General features: G+C 40.4%; 1 protein-coding gene across 4 annotated transcripts in view; it reads right to left on the reverse strand.

Annotated features, from left to right (window-relative positions):
• Window positions 1-12,069, reverse strand: part of LOC124255697 (vasculin-like) — a 41,058-nt gene that overhangs the window by 8,132 nt on the left and 20,857 nt on the right. For all 4 annotated transcript variants that reach the window (XM_046689602.1, XM_046689603.1, XM_046689604.1 and 1 more), the window contains 3 exons: window positions 3,352-3,519; window positions 2,309-2,418; window positions 1,271-1,364 (listed from right to left, as the gene is read on the reverse strand). In XM_046689602.1, coding sequence (XP_046545558.1) covers window positions 1,271-1,364; window positions 2,309-2,418; window positions 3,352-3,519 — 372 coding nt within the window. The remainder of the gene's footprint in view (window positions 1-1,270; window positions 1,365-2,308; window positions 2,419-3,351; window positions 3,520-12,069) is intronic.

Raw genomic sequence — 12,069 nt, forward strand, 5'->3', positions numbered from 1 at the left:
GATTCAAAGACAGGTGAACTGTTAGTATTTTGTCAAGTCACCATGGGCAGCAATGCAGGCTTCAATGCGGCGGGGCATACTACGGATCAAAGAAGTTAGAAAGTCGGACCACCTCTTCTTTCATTTCAGCAATATTTGTCAGATTTTTCTTATTGACACTTTCCTTCATAAGTCCCCAAACATTTTCTATTGGATTTGGGTCAGGGCTATAGCTTGGCCAATCTAATAATGTCATATTTTGGGTCCGAAACCAGGCCTGTGAATGCTTTCAACGATGTTTTGGGTCGTTGTCCTGCTGGAAAATCCCAAAATTTCCATAGAACACGTGAGCAGATGGAAGTAAATGTCCCTCGAGAATATCTGTGTACCGCTCACTGTTCATATTCCCTTCAAATACACAAAGGGGCGTTGCCTCTAACACAGATATGCCACCCCACACGTTAAATTTCGGACTGTACTTTGGGAGCTGATACAAAGGATTTTCAGTTTGTTTGGTCCAGAATTTCAGTGTATTAGGAAACAGCCACACAGAACTTTCATCTGAGAAAATCACATTGTCCTAGTTAAAATTTCTATGCTGTAAGCACCTGTTCAACCTTCGCTCCTTTTGTTCAGGTTTCATGATCGGTGATGGAATTCCTCGACTTTTCTGCCAACCCATTGCATGCAGCTCAGTTCTAATTGTCTCCTTACAGACAGCCACAGTTCCTCTATCAATCATATCCAGCCTTAAGTTTTCTAAACTCCTTCCTTTGTTTTTAGAAACAACAATACCAAGCCGCCTCCTGTCACCGACAGTCAATTTTCTGGGCCTACCTGCGCCTCCCTGGTGCTCAATGCCATATCCATTTGCAATATTTTTCAAAACACGATAAACAGTGGACATAGGGATGCCTGTTCTACTTGAAATCACTTTAGCTGATCTGATGTCCAAGTTATAATACTCTAAAATCAACTTCCTCTTCTCTAAATCATCCAAACTGAGGATCACTGAAAATGTCGTCTGCTAGCAAGTAAACAAAGGGGGGATAATTCTTCACAAACTAATGAATAAGGATAAACGGAGTTGTCTCTCTTGAATGAAACCAAGCACTTGATAGCTGGTCAAGGTTGTTTATTCTAGAAATCCAATTAAACATATTCCTAAAATTCTCAATAATTTCTGGTCATACTAGGGACCCTAGGATCCCAGGGACCCTCAAATACAGGACTCCAGATAAATCCCTGTCTACTAATCGATCTAACAATGATGTCATGTATGTCAACGTACCATGTCTGTAAGTTTCTGGAACTCCTTCATGTCATCTTCCGTGATGACGTATTCCTCCTCATCCTGCTCATTCCATCCCATCTCACGCAGCAGCCTGCAGAACAAATACATCACTTAAGCCATGTGAGTATTTTGTATAATGGGAAAAAACACCCTAAGATAGGTTTTTCTTTGTGCAGGGGTAGAAATAACTTTAAAATTGCTAGTGTACTCCCGGTACAGTGGCACATGTAAAATCACTTGCCCTGATCATTTTTCCACTATACCGACTGTTTTCTTGTTGATTTTTAAAAATAAACAACATTATTAAGATTGGAAAGTCAGCTGGACAACGGTACAGTGTGATATACAAATTTGCTTGCCCGACAGAAAAAAACACTGGACTCGGATGTCGGGCAATGGGTTATTTCCACCCCTGTTGTGCATAATCAAGTAAAGCATAAACAAATTCAAGTAACACCTTTCTGGTTTAATGCTGCACTAATAGCAGGCTGTAATATCCAGTGATTGACATCATGAGCAACAATTCATGTTGTGTGGGTATTATGACAAAATCAACCAAGGAACTGGGTCTGACAACTTGATCTGTCGACACCCAAGTGTTGTAAGTGCGCCTTAGGTTGTTGCGGGTGTTAGTATGTATGTTTGGTTTTTGTGGAAACCTTCAACATTGTTCATCAATCAGTTACGCACAAACCTGTCAACTCTAACGTTTATGCTGTAAGTCTCATGTTCTTTCAGTGAAAATCACGTTCTCACTGCCAGTATACTAAATATCATATTATTCGTAAAAGTGCTTTCTAAACATCACTTTATGATGTTTTCACCTCAAATAACGTTTGGAAACACAGTAAAAAATTCCTCCACAGACACACACACACCCCTCTTCTTAGGACACATTTGGGATCAATGTCTACATAGAAATAGCTGGTTGAATTAAGCTAAATGAATAAAAACAGAAGTTTGAACTTCTTTCACAAATTTAGTCCCTTCTTATACTATCACAGTACATATATCCGTGTTTAAGTGAGACACTACCTCTGTTCAGCTTCCAGGGAGCTGGAGAGGATGTTGCGGCCTGGCTCTGTGGACACTTGCAGTTCATCCATTCCATTCACCAGCTGATCACTCGAGGATTTGCCTGCAGACTGCAATAGAAACAAGGCAAGACTGATACAAAAACAACAACAGTTAAATACTCTTACTGCTAATCATATAAACATGTATATATATAAAAAACAACAAGAAAACAAATACTAGTGTCAGTGCCACACTCAAGACTTTCATCTATATCATGGGTTCCTGCAAATAATCAAGTCAGGACCAGACAATCAAGTGATTGATATTGTGCACTATACACAATTCGGTTACGATGACATGTATGAACAAAGTATATCCAGAAACCCATATCACATTAGAAGCCCCTCAGTGTTTTATGGGTGGAGGAGGGTTGTTAAAATTACCTCACATATCAGATACCTATTTCATGCTGTTGAACAGAGGTTCCTATAGCATTTTGATCTAGGTACCAAACTATTAATTACTTATGTTCAACATTAGGGTCACAAAATTTCAACCACTAATAAACAGGAGGTACTGCGCATGTGTTTAAACCTGGATTGCCAAAGTGGCAAACCTTGCTGGAGAGTGTAGCAATGTAAGTAAATCATACCCCTATATATTTGAAGATAGATCGTGTGAGAGTGCGTGTTTTAGCAATATTCCAGCAATATCACAGCAGGGGACACCAGAAATGGGCTTCACACACTGTACCCATGTAGGGAAGCGAACCCAGGTATTCGGCATGATGAGCAAATGCTTTAACCACTGGGCTACCCCACTGTCATTAGAGTGAAAAAGTATGGTTTTATGTTCCTTAAATAACATTCCAGCAATATTACAAAGGAGGGACACCAGAAAAGAGCTTCAAATATCATACCCACGTGGGAAATTGAACACAGGTCTTCAGCATGATAAGCAAATGTTTTAACCAGTAGGCTACCCCAAAGTTCCCACCATGTTACTGCAGGAAGCAAACAGTTACTATTTTAGGATAACATTTGATGTTGACAACTACATACATCCCCATTTTCCTGTATTTCATGGCCAGCAATGCCATTTTCTTGTGGGGGCTTGTCCGAACGCAGAGTCTTGAGAAAGTTGCTCTTTTTGTCACCCAGGTTCTTGGGCTGTGTGACAAATCGAGTGTTGAGAAGATCTGCAGGCGGTGTGGGTGATTGACGGGACCCCTGAAATTGTAGACCAAAGTAAGCAAACATGCCATCTGACAGGTATTTAGCCGATTCAGGGTATAAGCTAAACTCAAATTTTACTTGAACACTTAATTGCTAGGATACAAATAGTTAATTTCATAATCGACCAGCATGAAACACTAATATCCCTTGCTAATGGTATGTTTTACAAAGTGCATGAATCAAGACTATGACTACAAAAGCCTCCTGGTTCCAAAGTAGATTTTGTAGTCATGGAAACTGGGTTAAAAAATAAACAATTAATAATAACTCCTAATCAGCTTAAGGCACTAGTTCAGGGCAAGCATGTATCATTAACAAATTTGGCTTTGCAAGAGTACACAGTGTATGCTGGAGACAGGAAAAAAATGTAATTTTTAAAGTAAAATTGATATTTTATACTTATCCTGACTCATGATCTTTTGCTTATCTCCTTCTATGCGAATGTTAGTGGAACACTTGAATCCCTTGTAGTTCCCTAAAGCGGACGGAAAAGTACACTCACCCACGAGTTGCCTCCCTTTTCCCGCGCAATAAGCCCATGCACCTGGGTTTGCTGGGAAACCTGAAGTGTCTTTTGCGGGGAGGTTGGGAGGGCTTGACCTCATGAGTCAGGATAAGTATAAAGTATCAAGTTTTCTTAAAAAATTACATATTTTTCCTTATCCTGACTCATGATGTTTTGCTTACAGAATCTGACGGATTGGTGGTGGGTCAAGCCACTTCGTGGATTCATCAGCTGTCCTTAGATACGTCCTGTATCCCCCCATGGGAACTGCGTAACGGCACTTCCTAGATCCTATTCTTCCAACTTCCGTTACAAACTCGGGGGGGGGAACACAATCTTGTCTTACTTCTCCCTCAGACAAGTGAATCTTCTAGATTCATGTGGATTTTAGATATACTAGTATCTTCTTTTTACTAGTTATCTATAACAACCCATAGATTATGATAAGATCGTTATCATAAATAAGTTGCGACCCCTTAATGTACAGGTAAGATCGTTACCCATACAGTCTTAATCACTCATGCTAGTCTAGTCTAGACTGCGCATGGACTTTCAAACTAAAACTTCTTCATAGTAAAAGTTATCAACAAGTCAACGTGATAAAGGGTGAGATTTTCAACTCAGCGCCTTTGTGGGACCGATAGTTGTAGTGCTACAAGTGGCTCAAACTGATGAATGCCGGAGACGTTGTCAGAGGTGATGTCTCTGAGGTAGAGGTTGGCAAACACCGTGTCCGACTTCCAAAAGCAGCCTTCCTTATAGCTGATATCTAACAGCTTCCGTGCAGAGTGAGTGTGGACCTCTGACTTTGTGTGGGTTGGAAGCTCTTGGAGGTTCTAATCCTGCTGCTTTATCGGCTCACATCCAAAATTAAATTGTTGTCTTTGAGACTTCTACTGTTGTCTCTGCTGACAAAGGGGATGAAAAGGCGCATGAATTTTCTTCTCCTTGTTTTAGTCTTTTGAAGATATATCTTCAGGGCTCTGACAGGACACAAGGATAAGTCCTGGGTGTCCTCTGTTCCGAGGATCGTAGATAGCGCTGGGACGTGGAACTGTTTGTCCGGTTGGCCAAGTAACTGATTCTTTGCAGTGAAGTCCCATCTAAGTCCAAGATGTACTGCAGCACAGTTTCCCGTGTCGAATCGACTTCGTCCAAATTCTAGCGCATATGAGTGGCTGGAAGATAGTCTACCAGGTTTGTAGAGATCACTCATAAGATGTTGTAAAACCATGTTCAGATCCCAGACTGGTGCTCTGAATTTCTTCTGCTGGTCTTCCAGCTTGAAGGAGCATAGTAGAGCAAGTAGTTCTGGCACTTTCGTTAGGCTGATGCTCTCAGATGACATAAATAATCTGCTACATGAGGATGCAAGGCCTTAACAGCTGAGAATCCTTTCTGTGTAGCAAACTTGTCAAAACGTTTCCATTTATCGTTGTAGAGGTTCCTAGTTGAACGGCTTACGGCCATCGTGACTGCTTTAGCTGCTCTCGTGGAATAACTTCTTTTCTTCAAGCAGTGCTTAATATGGTCCACACGTGAAGTCGGAATCCTGTTGGATTGCCGTGGCACTGTGGTGTGTGTGGATGGATCAGTAGATTCGGCCAGTCTGGTAAGTGCATTGTTGGTTCTCCTATGAGCTGTATTAGGTCTGCAAACCAGGTTCACGCTGGCCAGTAGGGCGAGACCAAAAGCACACATAGTACTCTGGTCTGTGCTATTTTGTGCAGTACCAGGACCGGTGGCAGAAACGCATATGCGATTAGTACTTCCCATGGGATTGACAGTGCATCGAGAACTCAGGCTTGAGAATCCGGTACTGGTGAGACATCGTTGTCACTTGGTGACTGAAACGTGTCGCAATTAAATCTATGAGAAGACGACCTTGGTCTGCTATCAGTAGTTGGAATGCCTCCAGGTGTATCATCCACTCTGTGGGTAAAAGATGGCGTGGTCTGGATAGGACGTCGGTAGAAACACGTTCATTGCTCCTGGTATGTGATATGCCTTAAGCCACAGGCTGACGTTGTCTGCTAAGCTGAATAGCTAGAACGTCAGTTCTATTAGAGGTGCTGACCTTGTTGAGCCTTGTAGATTTATGTAGAAGGCTACTGTCGAGTTGTCTGTGTGAATCATGAGAACTGATTCATTAGTAGCTGAGCCCAAAGTTGAAATGGGTTTATGACCGCCTTGAATTCCAGCTGATTAATGTGTAATCGTCTCTCCTGTTGTGACCAACTCCCTACTGCCGTGTCCTTGTTGCAATGCGCTCCTCATCCTTGTGGTGATGCATCCACGAAGAGATGAAGGTTGCATGCCGGCCCATGTAGCGTCTGGTGAACACGCCTGGATGCTCAACCATTGGCATAACTGCGTCAGTAGTTCAAACATAAACTGCAGCTGTCGTCTGAGTTGTTCTGCTTGTTGATGTGTCTAGAGTGCATTGTCTAGGCAGAATGCACTGCAAAGTCTCCGCTGATGCAACAGCGGGTTAGGTTACACATGTAAATAGTCCCGGGGCCGAGGAAATTCCAAAGGGAAAATACCCTTCATTTCTGCAACAGGCAAGCAAGGGACGTAACTCTATCTTGACTTCGCGGCGACTCACAGAGACGATCGCAAAATGGGTATCACCGCCATTTCTTTCTTCGTATGTGCTTCTCATCCTAGGAGATAGGCATCAGCGATGACAAGAACCTTGTCAAGAATGGCAATTTGCAGTGATGATACATCATTCTGCCCCTTATATACGCAGACGATCTGTGTTGATCAGCATACATCGACGCGTTCCCTATTTATAGCAAGATTGGTTCCAGTGTAGTATCGAAGGGGACAGGTACTCATACAGGCTTTCATCAGCGAAAACTTCCAAGATAAACATCGTTTATCCTGCTGTCAAGGCTAGACATCTATTAGATTCCCAAGTTGATAACGGGCCGTAGTTGTATGCTGTTTTCAAGGCTGCAGATGAAGTATTCCCCCGTACAACGGGTTTGTTTACAAGTCAGTAAACTTTATGGAACACGTTTTTATGGATAACAACTTCTTTATTTAGTGAGTGCGACGTTTCGATACAGATTCTTGTACCGTTGTCAAGCAAGAGTGATACATGAAGTGGAGGAGCTGCATATATATACTGTACATAACAATGAAACAACATACATTGTAATTGACAAGTCAGTAAACTTGCTGGCGCCTGATCTGTCAGTAAGAGGCGTTGTCTGTCCTGGACCAATCAGTTTCCAAGCATGACGTCACCGGTGTTGTAGAGAGTTGGCCTCCATAAAATCTGGTGCAATAGTTGGTTGAGTAAAAGCGCGCATAATTCTACGCCGCTCATATAAACCTCTTGAATAAGGGTTGCTCCAAGTGTAAAATACTGTTCAGTGATATTAATCACGTATTCCCATTGAAGATAATATAAGGCAGCATGACGAAGGAGGCTGTCGAGACGCATGTCTGTATGGATCTTGAAGAAATACCGATGTTGAATCTATTTTTTATTTTTTTTATAATTTCTTTATTTTTGTTGCATTTGTACACAGTTGCACATGTATATAGATTGTCTATATAAACAAAACGTGACAAGATGACCAGACTTTAATAAATTGGTTAAGATGTCCGTACATTTTTGCTGTGTATTTCATAAAGAAATAAAAGCATGTGAGTTCTTCCTGGATCATTTAAAAATTCATTGTTTTTTCATATGTTTTATTATTAAAGATAAATTGTTTGCATACAATTATTAAAAGATTTATTTGTCCAAAAATTGGTAGCAGCAATCCAAGAAGTACATCTTTCTTGTTTAGTTTAATGGACAAATCGGCTTTCTGACCGACCAATTTTTCAAATTGTGTCCAGATGGAACTCACGTGTTTGCAATACCAGAACAGATGATCAACTGTTTCGCTTTGATTATTACAATAACCACATAAATTGCTGTTTGCGTATCCCATTTTAATGAGTAATGAATTTGTTGGTAAGATATGATGAAGAGTTTGATATTGGAACCATTGCTGTTTAGGATTTGCAGACATTAGTTGGAACCATATTATATTTTTGTCTATCGGGTTCCAGTATTGTTTCTCCAAATATCAATTCCCATTTTGAAAAGTGTTGATTATGTATACACTGAGTTGTATAAGAGTTTCATAGTATTATCGATTCCCTTTTACCGTTTAAAGTAGATGTATGATATTAAATGGTATAATAGGATTTTCAAGATGTTTTAAAATTTGGAAAACCCCTTCCACGACAATGTTTTGACAGAAGCTAACACGCTGTTTAACTCTAGAAAATGGACATTAATGTCATAACGTTGCCCTTCCATGCATAATATCAGATATCTTAAGTGTAATTGTATTGGGAGAATGGTCAGATTTGAAACTTGGATCGATTTCAGCTTTTACCAAAGACGGTAATATGTTATGTGATACCAAGAAAAAGTCTAGTCTTCCTTGTTTTAGGGGATTTGCTTGCCTCCATGTATATCTTTTATCATACGGATTTATTTCCCTCCATGGATTGTGGAGATCAAAATCATCCTTTAATTTTAGTATCCTATCTCTTGCCTTAGGATTATTTATGTTTTTATAGTTATATGCGTCCAGGTGATAATTTTGTATGATATTCCAATCACCACATAGCACTATATGATCACTCACCAATGAGCGAACTAAGGTATCCATTTTGTCATAAAATTCCGGGCAGTCAGTGTTGGGACCATATATAGTAATAATTGCCAAGTGGTAATCCTCTATTGATAGTTCAATAGTAAGAATATGTCCATCTTTATTTGTTTTTTCATTCTCTATTTTGCATTCGAAATTTTTGGAGAAAAGTATGGCTACAACCCTTGAATTACTGGTGAAAGAACTAAAAAACACTGTTTATTTCCCCATTCTTCTTTTATCTTTTGCTCCATTTCCTGTGTAAAATGTACATTCTGAAGACAATATATATCGGCTCGTTTCTTCTTTAAATATGTAAACATTTCCTTTTCCTTTTGTTTCTTATGATTGTTTAACCCTCTACAATGACAAAATTTTCAATGGGTCGATTTCAATCATTTGGTGTGTTTTCAAAGGATTTCAACTGGGGAATAATTAATTGTTAACAGTAAGATACGCAGCAGCTCGAGACATAATGCATTGTTTGTAGTCAACGGTATTTTCTTAATATTTAACAGACAATTTGGTTCTATGTTTTTATGGCAACAAATAAAACTAAAGGTTAAAAAGTAAAACTTCGGAAAAGACATGCAATTCCTATTGCTGCCCTCCCTTCCCATGGATATTTACTTGTTGAACTTGACGTTATTCTCACATCTGATTTTCAAGCCATTTTCAACAGTAACTGACAACGTATTATCCTGAACATATAAGGGATATTATTTCATACCGTAATATCCAAACTTATCATTTTGACAAAATGTCTCAGCCGAACTAAGACTAAAGGAATAATATCATACAGGAAGTATAGTTCTGACAAATAAAATATGCAAGTTAATTTACCGTGGCCACATGTTATGTTGCGAGAAGAGCGTCATAAGTTTGTTCTCCAAGTAGATGCAAAATTTATGTACATTTTGTAACATGAAACAAGAACTTAAATTGGGTACTCACATATGCTCTTGTCCATACGAATGAGTTATATCCATATTATTGAATTCCCATCACACACTGTGACAAGGCTAGGCGTCCATGCTTCCAGAACAATGTGTACGGAGGCGGGAAACTTACCGCGCACAATCTGCACTTGCAAACATTGGAAAGATCATAATACTTGGGTGATAACTGGTTAAACGTTCTTATTACATTATGTTTCTAGCAATAAATTTGCCAGTGATCTATTAACCAATCTTGTTGGATAATTTTCAAGTTTTTCATAAGTAGCAGTGTATTTAGTTTATGTTCCGCTTGGAGCTATGAAATAGACAGTTCATGTTTTAGTTTATCTGCAAATAATATTTATTTGCTGGATGTTATTGTTATACTCTTCCATTCGCACGTTACTTCTAACTCGCTCTGAAGATCGGTGAGGATTGTTTATTAAGTGTATTTACTCCATGCTGAGGACGGAATGTTTGGATCCCTTATTTCCAGCACTACTTCAGTTCCATTAACTTTCACTCGGGTCCAGAGATTCTCACTTTTTCTGATTTGTGCTGCTTGACGGCTGAGAATAGCTCTACATTTCTTCAACATTGCAGGTAAATCTGTTCCCTGATCCACGCAGTAGCTTACGTGCATTAAGGACATCTTCTCTGTCCGGCATATATAGGAATGTTGCGATGATGCTCCTGTGGGCATCGGGGCAGTGTTTGCGTTGGTACTCGGAAATCGGTAGTCGGTGAACCACTTTGAACCTGATCTCCCTTACTCTCGACTCATCAAACTTCAGTTTGGTTATGAGAAACTCTCGAAGCACTCGCTCCGTATCTTCTTTTGGGGTCTCCGGAATCCCGTAACAAGAGATTAGGTTTACGATCATGCATATCTTTGAGAATGAACTGTTTTTCAAGTCGTTCATACCCACTATTAGTTTCAGCTAGTTCTTGACGGAGTTGTAATATTTCATCTCTATGCACGTGGACATCATGCTCAACAGAACTAACTTTCAGTTTTATATCCGCAATCTCCATTCTCACCTCTTCAATAGAATCCTGTAGAGCAGTTTTTGTTGATGTTATGAGTTCAGCCACCCCCACCACCTCTGACGCTTGAATGACTTCTTCCAATGATGTTTGTGAACGTGTGTCGGGTATGTTGATAAAGTCACCAATATCGATTCTATTATCAAAACGTGGATGTGGATAGCAATGTTCAAACATACTAGTTGCAATGTATGTAGGCTTTAGTTAAATCCCAGGGGTATATTTTTGGTGATTACTTGGATACAAATCCATGGGTTGGAGACAGCGAGGTGAAACACGTCTATCTCCTAGCCATGAACAACCAGAAGCATCTGTACGTCTGTCCAAGGATTCTTAAAGGCGTTGTTAACCTTAAGCCCTTTAAGAAGGTCACATTGAAGTTCTCCAGTACTTGAGATATCGGCTTCATAGGTGATATCATATTGGAGTCGAAGTCATCAGCATATATGCAGTACGTCTCTGTTGGGCTGGAGTGAGTGAATGAGTGAGTGAACGACAATAACAGCAAGCCATCTGCTACCCAGGATAAGACCTCCACATCCCTGTAGATGAAGGGATTCCCCTCATCAAGTAGGGTGTCGTCCGAAACTGAACCTACTACAGGTGTAAGGTTCGTGCAGGTTGTAAAGTTATGCAGGTTGTAAAGTTACGCAGGTTGTAAGCTGTAGAGATCGCAAATGTTACTGATATTTTTTGATGAGTTATAAGCGATGACAAAACCATCAGTTTTCATTTTGAATGCGGATTCTTGAATGTTTTAATCATTGCTTCGTTTTATTCAGCCGAATGTCAATAGAGTCGACGTCATCATCCTGCCTGTTGATCTAAGGGTTCGCGAACCTTCTAGATACCTGTGTTGCTAAGATCGCCTGTTGATCTGAGGGTTCGCGAACCCTGCGTTGCCTCTTCCCTTCGCAAACGTTCCCCCAAATGTCTGCGTGGGCTGCGGGATCTAGATGAGGATCGATTGGATCTCGGAGAGGACTTTCTTGACGTTCTCGAACGTTGAGGGTTCGCAGACGCATCTGGAAGGTTCGTGGAACCTTCATCTGCCATGATGACAGAGTCTTCTGAGTGTGAAGATCTTCGCGAACATGGCTGAAGCTCTTCTAGCCGATCTGAGAGGTACTTCAGGTAGCAAAAAACATCTGCTTCGGCAGGCAATGTCTTCATTAATCGATCTCTGATGAGATGTATATGCGTATTTGACACACAAATTATCTCAAATACTACCAGATCGCAGTCTCTACCCTGACATATACATGACTCCAGTGCTCGCCCAACCATCCGCTTGGGCTGACTGACTGACTGAGTTTGGATTTACGCCGCTTTTAGCAATATTCCAGCAACATCACGGCTGGGGACACCAGAAATGGGCTTCACA

This window comes from Haliotis rubra, unplaced genomic scaffold (genome assembly GCF_003918875.1).
Source record: "Haliotis rubra isolate DU_JTF1 unplaced genomic scaffold, ASM391887v1 Scf606, whole genome shotgun sequence".
NCBI lineage: Eukaryota > Metazoa > Mollusca > Gastropoda > Lepetellida > Haliotidae > Haliotis > Haliotis rubra.